Raw genomic sequence first — 23,452 nt, 5'->3', positions numbered from 1 at the left:
GGAGAACCAGAGTGTAACGTCGTCATAGGTAACTCTCACTCACACACAAATAAAGGGGGAAAAACAACCAAATTTGCATCAATAAATCGGTTTATTTAAAAGAATATGTTACAATTTCTTACAGTAAGCGACGTAACCAAACACTTTGTCTTAAATTTTACATTTCAACATGTCAAAGAATCTGCAGGGTGTCAATCTCCATCCTTTTCTTAGCGCGACTCTCAGAAAGCCAAACCATATCAGGTGAAACACTTGACAATAGAGAAGCTGAATTTAACATAGTATCTTACTGAAATAAATAAAATGAGTGACGCTGAACTTATGTCTGGATGAGTTGAGAGAGAGAGGGAGAGGGAGAGGGAGGGAGGGAGAGGGAGAGAGAGGGAGGGGTGAATGCACACTTGAGAGGGCAGATCAGACCAAATCGACCACGTCAGACACGGCCCAGTGAACGGACAAGGGTTCTGGGAAATGCAGTCAGCCTTAGGGTTGCAATTCTCTCAGTTCAAGGCTCAACATTCAATTAAACCTCCTTTACGCATCCAGAGGTCTGTTGGAGCTCATTAATCACCCAAAATGCCTTTTTGTGAACAGCACCATCATTATAACAAGAGCAACTGATGTCAATCTACGACTCTTTACTTGCTTGTAGACGACAAAAAGACAAAAGGAAATACTTTTGATCTTCTCATCACGAGCTAAATAGACGGACATTCACTGGCATCAGATGCTGATCACAATTTATTTATTTTTTTTCATCTAATGTAAGGCAGCGCAACACAGGCCTTTGCTTTGAGCATCGGTTTGATTATCTTACAAGTCATTTTGCATAAATGATCCATATTATGATATATTGATTTTGGAAAATATTCTTATTACTACCATGATAATAAGCCATAATCACACAGCACTAATAGGAGGGTTTTGTAGAAGCTAGAAGCAACTGAACATTGTAGCATTCCTCAGATTAAGAAAGACATTACAAGTCCTTCCAAATGAGTTAATTATGCAATACATATTTCGATCAGATGAGTAAGGTAGTACCACCAAAATATTGCAATTAGCAATGATTAATCCTTAACGGCAGCTTGGAGTCACATTTTAATTACATTTTTTTAAAGCCTGAAGTCATTATTGCATCGTCAGATAATAATGTTCTACCTTATTGCATTATTTTTATTAGATATGAGAATGTTAACCGGGCTCATTTAGAGGGACATTGAGTGACATTACATTGCAGAGCTGTGATCAGTTGCTACAAAGCCTTAAATGAATGTGACAGTTCATATCTGTCATGTTGATGAAGTGTGCAAACTGCCCTTACTTTTCTTTTTTTGGGGGAAAAGAAATCCTCTTCTCACTTCACCTGAATCTGGAGTGCAAAAGTGGTTCAGCAGTACAGCGCAGAACCAGCTACAGAGATAAATAGTGCTGCAAGTGGAAAGGCCTTGTGAATTACAGGCCTATTATAAATCCTGTGGGAGCTCTCAGCAACAAAGTAATCAGGGCCTGCAGGAGAGCAGAAAGGAGGAGGAGGCCCCCTGCTGTCTCTTATGGGTAATACATTGCCACTAGGACAGTGGCCTCAAACATTTGCATGGAGTGTTTCACGTAATACTATAAATACACAAGAGTTTAATGCATGACACGCAGCTCATGCCATTTGAGGATGCAGTAGATACTCAAACTGTAGTCAGTCAAAAAAGAGTGTGAACTAAGCGCAGGCTAGTTCAGGTATTATGAACACTATCTGCGTCATTTCCCACATTTGGGGGTTGTTAATACTGTTCGATAAAGTGCAACATTAGTCTTAAGTTTAACGTTGTTCCTGCTCACGTGTCAAATCATCACAGCCGTGTCTCTGAAGGGATAAAAAAATGTCCACTTTCTCTCCCTTCTCTCATTTGCCACATTACAATGTTAATAGTTTTCTTTTATAAATGCAAATTGATCAGCAAACAGATGAAAATGTATATAATCAGCTGTGACTTACATTCTAAGGGCCTCAATTTGGTCGGCCCCTTGCCTGTTGGGGCTCCATAGTTAACATGCACAAACACGCTAACGAGTGGCCAGAAAAACAAAGAAGACGCTGCTGCTTTGATCCATAAACGGAGAAACTAAGTGTCTTCCTGTTGTCAAGCCTCAGTATCGCTTATCGGTGTTATCTGTGTTTCCACTGCCAGCATTAACAGCTTTCACTTTCCTTTTAGTCCAACAGTATTTCCACTTAAGCTTTCTATTCCCGGTAGGACTCCTTAAGAGGAGGGCAAAATCCTCCTCAAGCACAAGTCATAGTCCACTTCAAGTCCCTGCCAATAAGAAGAAGGATCACACGAGTCCAGGACCTTAAGTCTAGAGAGACCACCTTTCTTTTTGACGGAGCTCTGTTGAATGCATGATTATGGTGCACTGGATTCAAGAGTTCTGGTTCATGTGTCTGTAGATTGTTGGTTTGCATGAAGAGGGGTAGCGTCTCAGGTTGTAGCTGATGGCGTGTAAATGATGTGTGGTTAATAGCTGAGTGTGGCTGGGTCTGGGGCTAGATGAGTGCTGAACTGAGCCGAGTCCGTGACCACGGTGTCTAGTTAAGAGGTAACGATCTCCCTTCCGACGTGCCGCCATCCCTTCTGTGCCTCAGCAGCTGGAAAATATTCTGAAACGGAAGCAGCAATCAGGAGGAAGACGCCCACAAACTCAGAGACAGAAAACCAAAGAAATGGATAAATGGTAGACCGGACAGAGGCAGGCAGAGCCTTACCTTGCCACACATACCATCTTTACTGCAGTTCTTATTGTCCTTGTCTGTAGCCTCCTCTTCCACCTAGAAACACACACATTGCAGGTATGAGGGAAGGGCATGAATACATCTCTTGCAGTAGAGCAGGTCAGTCTGTTCATAGATGGTCCTTACCTCCTTCCTCCACTTCAGCTCACAGAAGACTCTCTCAAAGCACTCGTGCATGTAGTTAAACTGATCGTGGACCAAATAAGCAGAGAGAAACAGAGATTCAGATTTAAAAAGACAAGTATGTTCGATGTCTGTAAGGTTGACATAGTTGCCTTTAAAACTAATTGCTAGATATTTTGGGGAACGTGCTTATTCGCTTTCTGGCGGAGCGTTAGATAACAAGATTGATAACATTCTCCTCCTGTACTGTTAATATAAGGCTTGGCTTAGCATAAGGACCGAAAACAGAGGGAACCAGTTTGCCTTGCCTTGGTAACAAAATACACTGATTAACAAGTTACATGTTTAATCTGCACAAAAACGGATGTGGAAAGGCATGGAAACACACAGGAAATCCTATGTGAGTGAAAACATTTGCTTCTTCGCTTTCGTGCGAAGTTCAACTTTTTGAATGATGGCAGGCGGCGGTCACTCATCAGCATTGGTGTATGTGTGACCATTTCATTAGAAAGAACATTTGCAGTTTTAGGGGCAGTTACATGGCAGACAATTCCTTGGCTGGATCCTCTAACTTCCTGTAGTCTCCCCCGGTTGCCTGGCAACTGATCATAGCCAAGAAATAGTGAAACAGCCACGTTTTTGTGAGGATTAAACAATCAAGAGACTGTTTATTTCTGTTTTTCTTTTGATTGGTGTCCAGTCTTTATGCTAAACTAAGTTAGCCAGCTGCTAGCGGTTGCTTCATATTAACTATACAGACATAAGAGTGGTATTGATCTTCTCACCTAACTCTCCGCTGAAAGCGTATTTCCCAAAATGTAAAACTATTCCCATAAAATATAAAAGCAACACTGCGGATCTTGAGCATTATTATTTTACTTTATTGAAAAGAAAAGCTCGTTCTGGAGGTATGAAACAGGAATTTAAATCCTGTATCTCCAGATGTCCTTTTAAAAATAAAAAGTTGTTATGAATGTTGCAAGTAAGCAGTAAACTGACTATTTAAGTCTTTATTCTATGAAACTCAACAGATGACACAATCAAAAATACATGTCTGACTGAAGCTTTGAGTACTATAATGCACATGTAATAACATGTGTGATACTCACATAGGGTGTAAATATCTTGACCCAGCGTGGCTTCTTCTCCCCTCGTGCATATTCGAAGCAGAAGGCCATGCCCTCTTCATCTGTGTCCCACCTCTGCATCTCCCCCCAGTCAAATGCGATCACCTGGTTCTGGAATAATAGCTTTAATGAACTCACTCCATTACACATAGCAAATGTGTTTACACATGCGCACGCTAAAGAACCAGCCGCCCCTTACCTCGAGGGTCCCTTCCTCGGTGCAGGCGTGCAGCTTGAAGTGATGAATGCTGATGGCTGTGATGACGTGGCCTTTACGTCGGGAGTCACAGGAACAGTGTGGGAACATGATCTCATTGTAGCCCTCACAACCCCTCAGCAAACTCAGATACTAAGAAAGAAAGAGGCAGAGGAGACAATATGTAGTGCTTCAGCTGACTGTATGTAGATGCAGAGGACAGAACAGTCAGACACCAACAGAACTGAAAACAGGATGTGGGGATTTACCTGCAGGCTCCACAGAGAGGCTAATCTATTCATATTCACAGGCTTTGTCTATGCAGTCAAACCTACACTCTCACTGTCAGACGACCTCCACACACATTGAACGTGGGAGAGAGGCATGACATCCACACTGAGCTATAATACGTAACTCTCTCCATCTCTGTCGGTTACGTTACTCAGGAACAGTAGTAGTAGTGCAGCTGTGTGGAGTCTGTCCACATGTGAGAGACTGACCATGGACATCTTCTTCTGCTCAGCCAGCTTCTGCAGCTGGTAGGACTTCTGCTCTGCTTTGACGAAGCCTTTCTTCACATCATCTACAGCCTACAAAGGCAGGGCCAAACAGGGGACAGGGTTAAAACAAACCTACAACAAAAAGAAAAAGAAAAAGAAAAAGAAAAAGAAAAGCACACACACACACACACACACACACACACACACACACACACACACACACACACACACACACACACACACACACACACACACACACACACACACACACACACACACACACACACACACACACACACACACACACACACACACACACACACACACACACACACACACACACACACACACACACACCTGGTGAAAGAAGTAGTTGACAGCAAGCTGGTTGTCATTGAGCAGAATCTCCTCTTCTGTAGTGAAGAGCCACTTGCGCAGGGTGAGGCAGGTTCCTGGGATGGCTGAGGTATAGTTCTGTACATACAGTTTGTGGGGGAACTCGTTGGGGGCAAGCTTACGCACTGAAGAAGAAAGGGAGAAACAAAGGGAGGGAGGGAAGGAAAGCAGGTGATATCCCATTCTTATGTGGAGATAAAAGCAAGCTATGCCCGCTGTGAAGGCAATTTATTCTATTTCTATTCAACCCACAGAAAACATTACCATTTAGCATTTAGTGTGAAATATGATATTTACTAGATGCATGATATTCTCGTCTTGTTTGTCTGCAGTGACAAGTTGACTTTTCCCTCCAGCATCATCCTCAGATCAAAATCTTTTTTTTTTTATTTGTCAAATTACAAAAGGCTAGCACGCTAACCAGAAGCAAGTAAGCTGTATTAGCATTTAGCTAATACAGCTCACAAATCTGCTTTGCCTTGAAGGCTCGTTTACATTTTAAAATTGGGAGTGACAAATGGTCTAACAGATGACAGAATTCAAGCTTTTTAAGCCGACTAAGTCCAATAACTTTGACCAACTGATGCATATTGGTTTACAGTTGTACACGTTAACACACACATTCAATGTAAGGCAACCAGTGGCGGTTCTAGACAAATTTTACTGGGGGGGCCAAGGTGGGGCCAATGTTTGATCAGAGGGGCACATTAAAAAATGGAAAGTGCCGTTCTCACTCTCATCTCGCATCCGGCAAGGCAGTGTTTGGGTGCGTCGCTCTAATTATTCCGTGTAGAGCGCTGAGTCACATTAGTTCCGCTTTTGGCGCTAGCGCATAAAATCGTAATAACTTGATCAATTTATTTCATTTTCATTTTATCATTCAGTCAGCTTATTCAGTCAGCTCTGGGGGGGCCACAGGGGGGGCCTGGGACATTTTTACAGGGGCACTGGCCCCTGTAGGCCCCCGTGTAGAACCGCCACTGAAGGCAACATCTTCAAGTCAACCATGAAACTAAAAGGTAACCAGTCAGTGTGAAATGACGAGAGTAAGGGTGGTGATTCATCATGTTGTTTTTGCTCCATGAAGGATTCTTCCTCCAGTTTAGAAATAAGAGAGACTTTGGAGAGTGGAAGAACGTGAATATTTATGATAATCTAATCTGCAACTGATAAAAAACATGAATGTTTTCTCCACGTCTGAGAGATAGAACATGTTTAACTTCTTATTCATCTTTTGGCAGAAAGAAGAAACTCTTGTGACCTGCATGCAAACTCTTATTATCATCAAACATGTTTTCTTAGATTTTACTGCTACTGTAGTGCTGCTTCTGTCTTTGCAGTAAGAGACGGAGCACACAGTTCAATGACAAGCAATTCAATGGTGCTGCATGGGTTGAAAAGAACTACAAGAATAAAATGAATATAGTTGTTTTTTTAAATAAATCTGACAAATCTTTATACCACACTAGCCTTGAGAAAGCGAGGACCAGTTGAAGTAGCATATGTGAAAATTCATGCACAAAAAAAAAAGGTGCTCAGGTATTTATTTCTATTTTGAAAAGGATGAACCATAATGCTCTGTCATTATGTGAATACCGGCTACAACTACAGTCAAAATCTGTGTTTTAAAGAAAGATGGGATATATGTTCAGTGGAGAAAAGGAGCATACACGCAAACTCAAAGCTCAATTACATGTTCTTACTAACCGAAGGTGTGGTTGATGACCTCAAACAGAGCAAAGTAGCTGGCTGTTACACTGTCCACCCCTAGTTTCAAAACCACAGCCTGAAAGAGAGATGGGGGAAAACAAAAGGGGGCGAAAAAAGGAACAGAAAGCATAAAACATCTGCAAGATGACTGTAAAAAGGACATGGGTACAAGCGTTAACAGTAACCGTTTACCTGGTAGACCTGGTCTGTAGTCGAATTTTTGCGAACTCTAACAGTGAGCGTGGTTTTGTCAGGCATGGCTATTCTCAACTCCACATCTGACACGCCATTATAATTCTAGGTAATGAGAAGGAGAGACAAAAATGCACAGTGAGTCACAGGCAGACGACCACAGAAGATACAAAACTGGAGGTTTCTCTTCTTTTTACCTCGTCTGATTCAGACAGGAACTCCTGCATGATGTCACTTTCTCCAATTACCCGTACGGAGCACACTGCAGGTAAGAGACAAAATATATAGAAGGTAGAGACTTTTTTATGTGAAATGGTGGTTATTCTATGCAATATAATGAATGGTATAGTTGTGCACTCTGGAGTTGGCAGGACTTCTCCCAGAACCCCCCGCCTGACCTTTCTCCAGGTATTCTTCCAGGCCTCTGCGTCGTGCGTCCAGCTGCTGCTCCGACAGGGAAAAAGGCCATTTCCCAGGAAGCTTAGGGAACGTAAAGTTGGCAAACTCCCTCTTCAGGTTTTGGTGAAGGATCACAAACTCACGGTAACGCTTGGAGCACAGCTGCCTGCCTGCCATGTACACATTATATACCTAGAAGAGAGAGTGCGGTGAAAGAGAATACTGAAAATTAATGTACTGTATATATATATATGAGCCTTATTCATCCATTCATGCTCCCAAATACAAACTCCTCCTCTTAATTCGCCATCTACGAATTCCTCCACATGTTCACCCACCACAAACTTTTCCTGGTTGAGCTCAGTGTGTTTGTAGCTCGGCACGGAGATGGGGACGGCCTGCTTGTCGGAGTAGTCATAGCAGGACTGGGCTGAGACGTCGTCTCCGGGATCCAGGCAGTCGGCCTCCTGGGGCGGGACGGACAGCACGGCCAGCACCAGCTCCCTCTCTCCAGCACGGATCAGGTCCACCACCTGCTTATGTGTTGCTCCCTCAACATTCACACTGTTACTGTTGAGACATGGAGGGAGAGATGTACATATGGTTGGTTTCTTTTCCAGTTATGCAACAATATGAGATGCATCTCACAACAAAAAGCATTGAAATATAATAACCCTAAAAACTACAGCTTCAAAACTTACAATAAACTGGAATCAACACATCTGCTACTGTCAAAAACAATGAGTGAATGCATTCACAGGAGGGTCATTCCGTGTCATTTCATCAAATGCCTCCCACCTGACCATCTCAGAATGTCCTGAAAAAATTCAAGTACAAAGACACTCTTGTTAATAGGACAAATCCAAAATATTAGGTCTCTACTCTCAACAGTTTTCTCATGAAACATCATTGAATGAAGGGTAGTTTAGACGGTTTTTGGCATCATACTCTGAAAAGCCATTTTTAAACGACATTATCTGGAAAACTATCTCACCTGTGGCCTTCAAAATTTCTACAGAGTATATCTGTTACTAATAGCCTCCAGACCTGGAATATCGGGGATGTAGCTCAATGATAACCTAGTATGGTAGGTACTTAAAATGAGGCTTGTTGAAATAAAGTAGTACATTTGAAGAGTGGCTGATCTCCCATGTTTACAGATAAAAGACTTCTATCACTTCTGCCTCTATCTCTGGTGTTAGCTTAAACATTCTACAAAATATGGTCTCTCTTAGATTATTAGTTTCACAGATATTAAGGCTCAAAAATGGAAGTTAACACATCTTTGCCCAACTTCAGAGTCATATTCCAAAAAACTGACAACACGTATCAGGTCCAAACTTACTTTATTTGAAAGATCATATTCTTGTTAAAATCATATTAAAAAATCAGGAGGGTGTTTTGCCTCATTTTGTCGCAGTGATTTTTTTTAAAATCCTGATATTGGTGGGGTTTTTGTGGCTGGTTTTGGTACTGCATGTCCTAATAGCCTACCAGTAAACATCACAGGAGGGCAATTCAAATGTGTTTTTTACCATTTACCAAAGACTTATATGTGACTAAATGCTACTGATAAATTTAGCCTTACGAAAACATTAAAATATAGCACAGTTGTAGTTACAGAGGCAATAAGTCCTTGAATGTGAGTTAAACATGCTGTAAGCAGCTTTTAATGTCTTAAACCATGAACAAACATAGCATAATATTGAAGACTGTACATTTTGTCATACTGTAAGTATATAAATTACACAACCAAATCAAATAATAATCTTAATTTGAGCATGAGATTTTACATTACAGTACAAAAGTCTCCAAAGTTTGATATTGAATAACAGTTTGTCTCTATGCTCAATGAGGGATCACACATTTTTCATCTTTTAGATCCAATTCCTTCGTCACATTCATTAATTTGTCAGTCACTTTATAAATTGTCTAATGTACATCTCTGCTCTGTTGTGCTCTTCTTTTTTGATGGCATACATGCGCCCAGTTTCTGTAGAGGGAACGTCAAATCTTGCAATTCTATGCTGCAGTGGGGCATTGCACATCTTCTCTTCTTGGCCAGTAGAAACTCTTGGCAGGGCCATGTGGGTGCATGAACTGAACCAGTACATCTTCATCTTGATCTGAAACATCTCTGATACTTCCTATCCACCATTTCTGATCATAACTCACATATTGTCTCATAGTGAGCACAGAGACAAACTGTTATTCAATATCAAACTTTGGAGACTTTTCTACTGTAATGTAAAATCTTTATGCTCAAATTAAGATTATTATTTGATTTGGTTGTGTAATTTATATACTTAAAGTATGACAAAATGTACAGTCTTCAATATTATGCTGTGTTTGTTCATGGTTTAAGACATTAAAAGCTGCTTTCAGCATGTTTACCTCACATTCAAGGACTTATTGCCTCTGTAACTACAACTGTGCTATATTTTAATGTTTTCGTAAGGCTAAATTTATCAGTAGCATTTAGTCACATATAAGTCTTTGGTAAATGGTAAAAAACACATTTGAATTGCCCTGCTGTGATGTTTACTTGTAGGATATTAAGACATGCAGTACCAAAAACGGCCACAAAACCCCACCAATATCAGGATTTAAAAAAATCACTGCGACAAAATGAGGCAAAACACCCTAATGATTTTTTAATATGATTTTAACAAGAATATGATCTTTCAAAAAAAGTAAGTTTGGACCTGATACTTGTTGTCAGTTTTTTGGAATATGACTCTGAAGTTGGGCAAAGATGTGTTTACTTCCATTTTTGAGCCTTAATATCTGTGAAACTAATAATCTAAGAGAGACCATATTTTGTAGAATGTTTAAGCTAACACCAGAGATAGAGGCAGAAGTGATAGAAATCTTTTATCTGCAAAAATGGGAGCTCAGCCACTCTTCAAATGTACTACTTTATTTCAACAAGCCCCTTTTTAAGTACCTACCATACTAGGTTATCATTGAGCTACATCCCTGATATTCCAGGTCTGGAGGCTATTAGTAACAGATATACTCTGTAAAAATTTTGAAGGCCACAGGTGAGATAGTTTTCCAGATATTGCTGTTTAAAAATGGCTTTTCAGAGCATGATGCCAAAAACCGTCTAAACTACCCTTCTTTCAATGATGTTTCATGAGAAAACTATTGACAGTAGAGACCTAATATTTTGGATTAGTCCTATTAACAAGTGTGTCTTTGTACTTGAATTTTTTCAGGACATTCTGAGATGGTCAGGTGGGAAGATTTTCAGAAATTTGATGAAATGACACGGAATGACCCAGGAGTTGTTTCCAGGCACTTATTATTCACCTTCATTTGCAATGAAGGCTTATCTTAAGGGCAAAGGGCAAAAGGCATTTAATTGTGAGAGCCATAATAGAGCACGAGTTCTGACGGGAAACGGCAGAAATTGAATGACATGTCATAAAGTGACTCTAATCTGTTTACATGTGGTATAATGACAGAGGCGTTGTCTCCAAAATCCCCCAGGAATAGAATGTTGGGTTTAAGTCATTAGCACAGCTCAGCATGAGTAACACTGGGTGTGTGCCCCTTGGCAGGCCTGTGTCAGAGGCATGACAGTGCTGGTGACAGTGCTGTGGCGTCCTGACCTATAGTTAACTCCAGTCAACACAGCCACAGCATCTCTTCTTACAGCTCTGCTGTCTGACACGGTTAGAACCAATCCCAAATGTATGGGGAGGTTGGGAAATAAAGGTAGAAACCATAAACAAATAACATTATTTTGTGCTTTACGTTTCCTGCTCATGTAATGGACTGTTGCAATTTAAACAACCACTTTAAAATATCGGCACAAATGCAAAACTTGGCCAAACTTCTACTTAAACATGTCACTTATGTCCTGATGTAACTCGGTCACTGCATGGGAAGAACCTTATTGGCAATTTATATGGCATGAATATGTTAGCAAACGCTGGCTGTGATCTTCGAATACAATGGCTACCTCTTTGAGTTTTGCAGAATATGTAAATGTTGGAATATGTTGGTAAATTATGCTTCAAACATCTCAGATAAAATTCAATACTCGAATCCCTGTTCTCGATTTCTACGCTGCCTTACCATATGCAAAAACTGCTAACATTCTTATTAGCTTTTAGGTGTGTAACTGCATGCAAACCATTATATATGGTAATCCTACGTTTAATATTATCTTCATAGCATTCCCATTTTGAATGCAAACATGCCTGACTCATATCCAGGGAGGCTCACAAATGTTTTGTTATGAAAACCACTGAGGCAGTCAATGTTCAATGAACCCAACGTTCACAGATAGGAAACCAGTTAGCGATCACATCCGTGAAATCAGCAAAAAGCGTATGTAGCAGAAGTAGCATGTCAGTCTACCGTCTTCCCAAGGAAGTGCATAGGGAAATGGAAAATGGGGAAAAAGACCTCATCTGTAATCTTAATAATACACTGAAAACAAGGCACTTCATGTCATTGATGCAAGAATGCTGTAAACACAGAGCAACCATACAGTGTTCCTGCTTGTTGAATTGCATTATTTTCAAAGAACTGAGTGATGATCCGTCATGGCATGACTTCCATTGGCAGGGTGACACACGGCTAAAGCTCTCTAATACCCAATAACTCAATGGCAAGAGATAACTTCACATGGACATACAAGCAGGTCAAAGCAGGCCTTTTGAGCTGGGGTGCACATAGCAAGGACAAATTAATCATGTAGGTGGAAATAAGCAAGACCAATAGGGGAGATAATGAGAATAGTGGGAGAAAGAAAGAAATGTCTGCTACAACTCAAAAAACAAACCAAGCATTTTAGCAGCTCTTTCATTCATTTAAACTATACAATAAAATAAATAATTTAAACAGATGTTTTCATGTGTTTTCAGTTCTTTTTTATAATTCAAGGTAGTAGTTATGTGTTTATATCACTGCTGCTTTCTAGTTTACAGGGTGAAAATGTACTTAGACTTATACTTGCTGACACCAAATGCACGAGCATAGATGCATTCATACACTTGTCCTAAAACTCAAAGCTAAATCTGCCACAATAAACCACAATACAAGAGAGAAAGGGTATTGTTCTGACTGTTTAACATACGCACCCTTTATTATCAAGCAGGAGGCTGAAAAATGTACTCTGGCACTATAGATTATTTTGCATCAGAGATTCAGAAGCAGGAGTTGTAAATGTGCAAAGAAGTATTGATTGCATAATAGCAGAGGCTGTATACCACAGTGCTAGGATGTAGGCACTCCACCGTGTGCATACTTGTGTTCATACTGTACCTTGACAGAAAGGCAGTAAGACATGCACCAAAGTCAAATCTCCAGCTGCATACAACATTAAATGTGTATCTAGTCATATTCAGGCCTGTCTTTCTGCATAAGAGACACAGGAGATGAGACAGTCCCAACTGGAGCTCCTAAGCATTGTTAGTTGAAACCCACACGGCTTGTAAACATAAGCAAAGTTATACTTGAACATGTCACTTCATTTGCATAACATGATGTAATCCCGTCAATACCTTGGGGGAAACCTTGATCACAATTTTTGTTGGTATAAACTGGCTTTGACATTCTGCAAATGGTCGGCATGAACAAGCTAAAAAAAAAACAAAAAAAAAACAACATTCATCCTAATGAATAAAACAAATGTGACACAAACAACAGGGCAGGCCGGCCGTCCCGTCTACAACAAACAAAAATGCACATACATGCATCCACATGCACACGGAAATAATGGGGTCAACAAACTGCCAGGTTACTGCAGGCCATCCATTAACAAAGCACTGTGCAAAAGCCAGCCAATGAGATACAGAATTTTAGAGAGCGAAGCCAATCAGAATTGAACTGAAGCACCCCCCTCTGCATCACCTTATTCCACACAAACGGGCACACTGAAGAGCCAGTACTGATGCTGCGCGGTGCTGTGTTCCTCTCCATAGCAACAGAGCCTAACATCAGCAAGCAAGTCCCCATGCATACTAACTGCCAGGACAACCACCTCTATCCTTCATGCAGCAGGCACACCAGTAACACTTGCGTGGCTGGCTGACCAAATGCAGTGAAGCTGATGATAATGTTGTTTCAACCGTCCTGATGAACTTAAGCAAGCCAGATGCAGTTTGGCAGGAATAGTATCTGTTTCCAATAACGTGGATGTGTGCGAGAGGTGTCTCTGGAATATGTGGCGTGCTGTGGATGAGTGGAAGAGGTTTTGGTGTGACTCGAATGTCTAATGAATCTGTTCTCTCTGACGCACACGCACGCGCGCGCGCGCGCGCACACACACACACACACACACACACACACACACACACAGGGATGAACGACTACTGTGCCCAGCAAGACCAGTATGACAGTGCCCCCCAATAAATAATGCTCACGGGTCCTCCTTGCCGGTTTTCATTGACATCCACAGAGATAAAAGTCACGAGTACGTTACTTCCATAATGCTCTCGATGAAGCTAAGACTGTAGCAACTTACACCTCCAGAATCCTGTCCCCCTTCGAAATGCCGGCTCTGTCGGCGGCGCCTCCCGGCAGGACCGCGCTGACATGCTGCAGTGGAGCGTACAGTTCCCCGTGAATGCTCCGTAGTTGCCCGCCTTCACTAACTTGTCCGCGGACATTGAAGCCATAGCCCGAGTCAGATTTCACTATCCGGACTAGCCGTGGGCCCGAAGTAACGGTGGTCGCCGTCTGGCAGCTGCCGCCGGTGCCCGGTGTTACGTTACCGCTACCGGAGCCGTTACGAGAAGAAGGGTGAGGCAACGGAGGGACCGGTGAACAAATCCCTTCTCCCTCGACGTCCGCCATTTTTCTACACTCTTTGTAGCATCCACTCCAATTCAGTCAACAATAAATATCCTACAAACATTAGCTGGTAGTAGCAGGCTAATCAGCTTGGCTAGCTAACTGACCCAGATTACCGGAAAAAGCCGAGAGAGTCCGACAATTCCCGAGACCGCCCCAGGATGCGTTCCATGTGGGTCACTGTGGACCGCCGAGCTTCCTGGGTAGGCCCTTATAATTGTATACAGACAAGTCCGGATCCGTTTTTCAGCTAAATAGTAATAAACATTTCTCAACTCAATCTTTATGTAAGGTAGTGGTTCTCAACCTGTGGACCTACAGGGGCAGGGACCCCAAGGAAAGTCTCAGGGGTCTATGGGATTAGAAAGAAACAGTGTTGCCTAATTCTGTTAGTTCTTTATTATTGCTTTAAATCTCGTGAATATTGGATGGTAGCCCATCTACGATTGGTTATCAAAAAATTAAATGAGAGTACTTATAAGATCTTAGTTTGGATTCCTCACAATTAAAGGTTGAGTAGGTGATTCTATTCAGAAACACTTTCTGTTATATTACTTGAAATCCTCATAACATATCGATAGCAATGAATAAATGAAATGCTATGACATAAAAACATTGTAATCATTGGCCGTGACAGGACTGTAAAAACCCCGTCCAATCAAAAAATTCAGACGGAGAAAATAATTGGACGTCTGCCTGTCTGTCAATGCTTACTTCCTGATTGCAAGCACTCGTTTGGCGTTCTGGGGGAACGGCTTTGCAGAGAGGTCTGAACGAAGGGGGCGGGACTTTTTCAGTTGAGCGATGCGTTCAAAGTCATAGTCTCTGTGGTTTTTCCAAATGACCTACTCAACCTTTAATGTCCATAAGAGGTCCATAACCTGTGATCATGGTTTGCTTCTTTTTGAGTCACAAGCCAACTCAAAAGTCACTAGAAGCCATCGTCCAGCCAATCTTACATAATCTTAAGGCCCTGTCTTTGTGTCCAAATCGACTTTTGCTCTAATTGTTCCTAAATAAATTGTGTTTAATGTAATAAGAATTATTAATTTCAATTGAATCCACTTATATACAGAACATGAGTTGGTTGTGGTTGGTTTCTATGTATTTTGTGCAGGCTAAATTAATGCATAAAGTAAGTCCTTGTTCTCCTTCGAAAACATTTAAACTCTGTGCATCCCCTTTATTTATTAGTATAATTTATTCCAGCCACCAGACCACAGGTGAATAAATAGCATGCGCACTTCAGAGGGAAAAGTCTAAACACAAGGGGGGGCAACATTCCTGCATGAATCATCTGCAGTGTACAACCCAGTGTCTGAACACAGAACAAGGCAGGCTCACTGAAGTCTTAACGCCCACGAATATTACTGCTCGTAAGTTTCGGAGATGTATTTTATACATACTTCATGCAAGCCACTCTGGACTCAGGGACAAAGCAGCGTTGTCACCTGCTTTGCATGTAAAGCAAACGGTGACATAATTGTGAACATTGAACTATGGGACGTGTTCGTTTTCGTTAACATGCTTTGTGAAAAGTTAGAGTATGTTTTGCAGGGATTATTATTTCAAAGGCATTGAAGATTAACAGTAGGGAGGGTAAACAGTCTAAATTCGCACAATATCTGTATTTGGTTTAAGAACACACACAAAACGTTTCACAAAATGTGGCATTGTTTCTTTATTTGTCACTTGTAAAGTTGAAAATAAGCGATACACACTCAGTCAGCACATTTGAAGTCCCTGAAGCCTAAATAATAACTCGTCTAAGATTAATCTGTATATGTGTTTTAACATTGGCACCCTCTCAGAACATATGATCATGACATGTTCATTTTATTAATGTGACTGTCATACCGGTACAAGTTGAATCTTCCATTTATTTTTGTTGGACAGAAAAATAGCCGCTGAAGATAGCGACAAAAGTGGCAAACTCCGTGAAACCAACAGAACCATCCATGTCCGCATCCAAGGCAGCGAAGAACTCTTCCACCTTCCCCTTATTTGAAACCTAAAGAAAGAAAACAGACGGACTTGTCATTAAATTGTAAAAGAGGCATTCACAGCCCTCCATTGCAATAGTGCTACATATATATTATACTTACGGGCTCACCTAACTCTTCATGGAGGAACACAGCAAGCTCAGCCTTGGTCATAGTTTTGGCATTTCCGTCTTTTCCAGAATAATCATTGAAGATTTTATTGAGAGCGGCCATTACCTCTATGAGCTTGGGCATGGTGGCTGCAAAGAGAAAATATTGTTGACTGTAGTCCAGTGTTCATTTCTCCATTCATTTATGTGTGAGGAGTTGGATGAGCAGTTTGCTGAACACACTTCATTGTTTGTCTCATGAATAGACCTGATTCTCTAAAAGAAATGGATTCAGGAGAAGCTCAAATTCTTGTTTCCCCCTTTTTCTAAACCTGGCTCTCGTGTTGCCTCGTCATCTTTTCTCCGTCCCACACCCACTTTACTGGTTGTTTCCTCTTCATGGTTTAGACTCTGCGTCGTCACACACACATTACCCTGCATGCCTCGTTTAAACAACTTTTCAATTGATTTCCCCCCTCCAGAATCCTCAGTAGCTTTGTTTTTCTGAAATCCCACATATTTTAACGATTGTTGCAATTATAATACTCAAATTAGAATTGTTATAATCTTAGCATGGGGTCGACGTGTATACTCAGATGCAGCACTCCACACAGTACAAATGCCACACCCAGAATCTCATCCATTACAACTCATAATAGCACATATTAGGGCATTCAGACACATTCAAAGCAAACATGGTTAATGCTGTATTTAAAAAAAGGGGTTTTAAAATATATTTTCACTTACCAAAATTGTGTGGAAACTTGTGCAGGTAGCAAAGGGTGGAAGAGACAGATTTGAGAAGGGAGCACGGACACAAACATTTTTAAAGGCAGGGTGACACACCCTCTCTCCAAGCCACCACCCCTCTTTGTCTCTCTTTTTTTCTTTTTTTCTTCTCTCCAGAAAATATAAGAAACAGTTTCATACCAGTTTTACCAATGCGGGAAAGCTACAAGTCATAATTGTATACAAGGATGAATACAGATCAATGTCATATCGGTTGATAAGGGACCTGAATCCCATCATCCATAACCTGTACAGATATATTCATAAAAGGCTCAACCTGAAAACAAAACAAAATAGATTTTTCGTGTTTAACAGCAAATATTGACCATACGTTTCAGAATAATTTCCTTCATTAGTCAGACTAACAGAGCTGCCCGTGCTTTTACCAAACTTATGTTGATTTTCACACCAATGCTGATCTCACAGCTGCTACTTGATTATTTTGTCACCTCTGACATTCAGAATCAGAGATTGATGCTGCGTTTTCCTTCTCAGAGCACACGATGATGACCTGTGTTTGCCAAAGTCGTAACATCATTTTTCATTCAGTAAATTGAAATAAGGTGAGAAGGCTCTGAGGCCATTTGTTCAGTCTGTTATTAGTGACAAACTCCCTGAGAGGAGCAACACCATTGCTGTCGACTGAACAGTTTCCTCTCTTGAGCTCGGCGAACGTACCTAAAGAAAAGCATCAGGAGTTGTAAGTAAAACATGTCGAAGTGGCATTTACAGCTTGTTGCAACAGCACTGCTCTTTAATACTCCTGCAGGAAACCTGTTGTGGAGCAGTTCAACAAGTTTAGTGTCCTCTTGTGCCCGCGTATGCACTGAAGGTATTCACGAGGAGGGAATATTTGTGACTGTTTTTTTCATTTTACGGCGGTAGAGCAGTAATATAATGCTTCATGCTACATTCAAACACACGGGGTGAACTGTACTTCTACGACTGCTTTCCGACACATTTCCTTTGTTTTTCTTAGATTCTTCTAGAAATGGGCTCAGGACAAGCTAAAATTCATATTTTCCTTTCCTCTAAACCGTGCTCTTTTGTTGTTGATGTGTCATCCTTTCTCTGTCCCTCAGGGATAAATACCACATTTCTCGTGACCGTCGGTTTTAAAACAAGAGACGTGATCGAGTAAAAGTGGCGCAACGGGCAAGCAAATTGGTAGTTTGATGTGAAAGGCAAGTTTCTAAAAGATTTCAATTCACGGCATCTCAACAGCTGGTTGTTTCTTCTGACTGGCTTTGGTGAATGGACTTTTTATTTTAGGACTAGACGTTTAAGGATTATTTGATTCATTAGTCAAACTAGTACAGCGGGTTTTCCAAGTTTCAGCCCAGGTTTATAATACATAACTGCATGCAGTAACCCTGACAGGTATTTCACAAGTAATGACATGCAAATCGTCTCAAGATTGGTAGCAACAAAATACAGATCTGTAAAACAAAGATCCAGTTCAGCAGCAATAAAGACACGGAGCTCTCAGTTCATCATCCAGATCGAATCTTTATTCAAATTCACATTCAAATATTCAACACAACACATTCCTTTAAGTGTCAGTCTCTGCTTCAGTCCTTCATTACTGTATATTTAGTATGTCCATACATCATATTATTCCATCACATCTCACAAATGTATTCACAGCTGTATCAACTTCACAATTTGTGTGCAAAATACAGCACTGCTTAACTGTATTTATGACATGACCACATACAACTACATACACTCAAATATGAATGCAAAACACTTTAAATGCAACCAATTTCATTTTACATCTCACTTTTTATATCAACACTTTATACAAACAAATACATTCTGAAGCATTTAACTGTATTTATATGAAGTACTTGGCAAACACACTTGTTTGACTCCAACCCATTACATGTGTGTGAGCCAAAATAAACCTCTGCAAAAAACCTTTGTTGTTTTTGGTGACTAATAACCTGTAAAACATGGATAGTTCAGCAACCATGAAGCTCAACTCGTCACCTAGGCGTAGCCGGAAGTTCCCACCTGAGACAGCCCGGGGCGCAACGGCTCCCATGACAAAGGTTCCTCCTGAGTGCTGCTATATATATATATATATATATATATATATATATATATATATATATATATATATATATATATATATGTGTGTGTGTGTGTGTGTGTGTGTGTGTGTGTGTGTGTGTGTGTGTTGTGTATGTTGTTTGGCTCACATTCCACCAAACAGTGAGCTTCACGGAGTCATAAAGCAACACTTCTCCATGTCAGCCACGCCTTCATGGAACGTAAACAACCAACAAGTTGTCTCTAGTCTGCATGCACAGACAATATGTTGCAACGGGGGGGATTTATATAATGAGAGACCGAGAAACTAGTATAGTCAGTAAGAGATCAAATCAGAGGAAGGGCCTGGCATGAGACGACGTGACTCACTGGTGGGGAATGCCTGTGAACGCCGATTGGGCTGAACCATTCTGCATATACACGATACTGTCCTCCCGCCTCAAACACGCCGACAGGAAACCATAAACAAATAACATTATTTTGTGCTTTACGTTTCCTGCTCATGTAATGGACTGTTGCAATTTAAACAACCACTTTAAAATATCGGCACAAATGCAAAACTTGGCCAAACTTCTACTTAAACATGTCACTTATGTCCTGATGTAACTCGGTCACTGCATGGGAAGAACCTTATTGGCAATTTATATGGCATGAATATGTTAGCAAACGCTGGCTGTGATCTTCGAATACAATGGCTACCTCTTTGAGTTTTGCAGAATATGTAAATGTTGGAATATGTTGGTAAATTATGCTTCAAACATCTCAGATAAAATTCAATACTCGAATCCCTGTTCTCGATTTCTACGCTGCCTTACCATATGCAAAAACTGCTAACATTCTTATTAGCTTTTAGGTGTGTAACTGCATGCAAACCATTATATATGGTAATCCTACGTTTAATATTATCTTCATAGCATTCCCATTTTGAATGCAAACATGCCTGACTCATATCCAGGGAGGCTCACAAATGTTTTGTTATGAAAACCACTGAGGCAGTCAATGTTCAATGAACCCAACGTTCACAGATAGGAAACCAGTTAGCGATCACATCCGTGAAATCAGCAAAAAGCGTATGTAGCAGAAGTAGCATGTCAGTCTACCGTCTTCCCAAGGAAGTGCATAGGGAAATGGAAAATGGGGAAAAAGACCTCATCTGTAATCTTAATAATACACTGAAAACAAGGCACTTCATGTCATTGATGCAAGAATGCTGTAAACACAGAGCAACCATACAGTGTTCCTGCTTGTTGAATTGCATTATTTTCAAAGAACTGAGTGATGATCCGTCATGGCATGACTTCCATTGGCAGGGTGACACACGGCTAAAGCTCTCTAATACCCAATAACTCAATGGCAAGAGATAACTTCACATGGACATACAAGCAGGTCAAAGCAGGCCTTTTGAGCTGGGGTGCACATAGCAAGGACAAATTAATCATGTAGGTGGAAATAAGCAAGACCAATAGGGGAGATAATGAGAATAGTGGGAGAAAGAAAGAAATGTCTGCTACAACTCAAAAAACAAACCAAGCATTTTAGCAGCTCTTTCATTCATTTAAACTATACAATAAAATAAATAATTTAAACAGATGTTTTCATGTGTTTTCAGTTCTTTTTTATAATTCAAGGTAGTAGTTATGTGTTTATATCACTGCTGCTTTCTAGTTTACAGGGTGAAAATGTACTTAGACTTATACTTGCTGACACCAAATGCACGAGCATAGATGCATTCATACACTTGTCCTAAAACTCAAAGCTAAATCTGCCACAATAAACCACAATACAAGAGAGAAAGGGTATTGTTCTGACTGTTTAACATACGCACCCTTTATTATCAAGCAGGAGGCTGAAAAATGTACTCTGGCACTATAGATTATTTTGCATCAGAGATTCAGAAGCAGGAGTTGTAAATGTGCAAAGAAGTATTGATTGCATAATAGCAGAGGCTGTATACCACAGTGCTAGGATGTAGGCACTCCACCGTGTGCATACTTGTGTTCATACTGTACCTTGACAGAAAGGCAGTAAGACATGCACCAAAGTCAAATCTCCAGCTGCATACAACATTAAATGTGTATCTAGTCATATTCAGGCCTGTCTTTCTGCATAAGAGACACAGGAGATGAGACAGTCCCAACTGGAGCTCCTAAGCATTGTTAGTTGAAACCCACACGGCTTGTAAACATAAGCAAAGTTATACTTGAACATGTCACTTCATTTGCATAACATGATGTAATCCCGTCAATACCTTGGGGGAAACCTTGATCACAATTTTTGTTGGTATAAACTGGCTTTGACATTCTGCAAATGGTCGGCATGAACAAGCTAAAAAAAAAACAAAAAAAAAACAACATTCATCCTAATGAATAAAACAAATGTGACACAAACAACAGGGCAGGCCGGCCGTCCCGTCTACAACAAACAAAAATGCACATACATGCATCCACATGCACACGGAAATAATGGGGTCAACAAACTGCCAGGTTACTGCAGGCCATCCATTAACAAAGCACTGTGCAAAAGCCAGCCAATGAGATACAGAATTTTAGAGAGCGAAGCCAATCAGAATTGAACTGAAGCACCCCCCTCTGCATCACCTTATTCCACACAAACGGGCACACTGAAGAGCCAGTACTGATGCTGCGCGGTGCTGTGTTCCTCTCCATAGCAACAGAGCCTAACATCAGCAAGCAAGTCCCCATGCATACTAACTGCCAGGACAACCACCTCTATCCTTCATGCAGCAGGCACACCAGTAACACTTGCGTGGCTGGCTGACCAAATGCAGTGAAGCTGATGATAATGTTGTTTCAACCGTCCTGATGAACTTAAGCAAGCCGGATGCAGTTTGGCAGGAATAGTATCTGTTTCCAATAACGTGGATGTGTGCGAGAGGTGTCTCTGGAATATGTGGCGTGCTGTGGATGAGTGGAAGAGGTTTTGGTGTGACTCGAATGTCTAATGAATCTGTTCTCTCGCGCGCGCGCGCGCGCACACACACACACACACACACACACACACACACACACACACAGGGATGAACGACTACTGTGCCCAGCAAGACCAGTATGACAGTGCCCCCCAATAAATAATGCTCACGGGTCCTCCTTGCCGGTTTTCATTGACATCCACAGAGATAAAAGTCACGAGTACGTTACTTCCATAATGCTCTCGATGAAGCTAAGACTGTAGCAACTTACACCTCCAGAATCCTGTCCCCCTTCGAAATGCCGGCTCTGTCGGCGGCGCCTCCCGGCAGGACCGCGCTGACATGCTGCAGTGGAGCGTACAGTTCCCCGTGAATGCTCCGTAGTTGCCCGCCTTCACTAACTTGTCCGCGGACATTGAAGCCATAGCCCGAGTCAGATTTCACTATCCGGACTAGCCGTGGGCCCGAAGTAACGGTGGTCGCCGTCTGGCAGCTGCCGCCGGTGCCCGGTGTTACGTTACCGCTACCGGAGCCGTTACGAGAAGAAGGGTGAGGCAACGGAGGGACCGGTGAACAAATCCCTTCTCCCTCGACGTCCGCCATTTTTCTACACTCTTTGTAGCATCCACTCCAATTCAGTCAACAATAAATATCCTACAAACATTAGCTGGTAGTAGCAGGCTAATCAGCTTGGCTAGCTAACTGACCCAGATTACCGGAAAAAGCCGAGAGAGTCCGACAATTCCCGAGACCGCCCCAGGATGCGTTCCATGTGGGTCACTGTGGACCGCCGAGCTTCCTGGGTAGGCCCTTATAATTGTATACAGACAAGTCCGGATCCGTTTTTCAGCTAAATAGTAATAAACATTTCTCAACTCAATCTTTATGTAAGGTAGTGGTTCTCAACCTGTGGACCTACAGGGGCAGGGACCCCAAGGAAAGTCTCAGGGGTCTATGGGATTAGAAAGAAACAGTGTTGCCTAATTCTGTTAGTTCTTTATTATTGCTTTAAATCTCGTGAATATTGGATGGTAGCCCATCTACGATTGGTTATCAAAAAATTAAATGAGAGTACTTATAAGATCTTAGTTTGGATTCCTCACAATTAAAGGTTGAGTAGGTGATTCTATTCAGAAACACTTTCTGTTATATTACTTGAAATCCTCATAACATATCGATAGCAATGAATAAATGAAATGCTATGACATAAAAACATTGTAATCATTGGCCGTGACAGGACTGTAAAAACCCCGTCCAATCAAAAAATTCAGACGGAGAAAATAATTGGACGTCTGCCTGTCTGTCAATGCTTACTTCCTGATTGCAAGCACTCGTTTGGCGTTCTG

At 41.3% G+C, this 23,452-nt stretch overlaps 1 protein-coding gene and 1 long non-coding RNA gene across 3 annotated transcripts; both read right to left on the bottom strand.

Annotated features, from left to right (window-relative positions):
* Positions 1-1,342: 1,342 nt before the first annotated feature.
* On the bottom strand, positions 1,343-14,415 carry snx27b (sorting nexin 27b). 2 transcript variants are annotated; one of them, XM_084026102.1, is made up of 13 exons: positions 13,913-14,415; positions 7,770-8,001; positions 7,431-7,623; positions 7,230-7,294; positions 7,033-7,137; positions 6,838-6,916; positions 5,092-5,255; positions 4,735-4,824; positions 4,238-4,387; positions 4,021-4,149; positions 2,915-2,974; positions 2,762-2,824; positions 1,343-2,656 (listed from the first exon to the last, which is right to left on the bottom strand). In XM_084026102.1, exons 1-13 carry the CDS (start codon positions 14,242-14,244, stop codon positions 2,585-2,587), a joined length of 1,734 nt encoding a protein of 577 aa, XP_083882228.1. In that variant the 5' UTR covers positions 14,245-14,415; the 3' UTR covers positions 1,343-2,584. The 2 variants fall into 2 exon arrangements, with proteins under 2 accessions (XP_083882228.1, XP_083882229.1); XM_084026103.1 differs by having other exon boundaries at positions 2,776-2,824.
* Positions 14,416-15,904: 1,489 nt separating this feature from the next.
* LOC311024036 lies at positions 15,905-17,206 on the bottom strand. Its single transcript, XR_014598266.1, has 3 exons — positions 17,081-17,206; positions 16,347-16,483; positions 15,905-16,252 (listed from the first exon to the last, which is right to left on the bottom strand). It is a non-coding gene; the product is annotated as an uncharacterized lncRNA (long non-coding RNA).
* Between the last annotated feature and the right edge of the window lie 6,246 nt (positions 17,207-23,452).

The sequence above is a fragment of the Eutrigla gurnardus genome (assembly GCF_963514095.1).
Source record: "Eutrigla gurnardus genome assembly, chromosome: 14".
In the NCBI taxonomy this organism is placed as follows: domain Eukaryota; kingdom Metazoa; phylum Chordata; class Actinopteri; order Perciformes; family Triglidae; genus Eutrigla; species Eutrigla gurnardus.
Note: the sequence above shows the minus strand (reverse complement) of the source record. Positions and strands in the feature narration are given on the sequence as shown.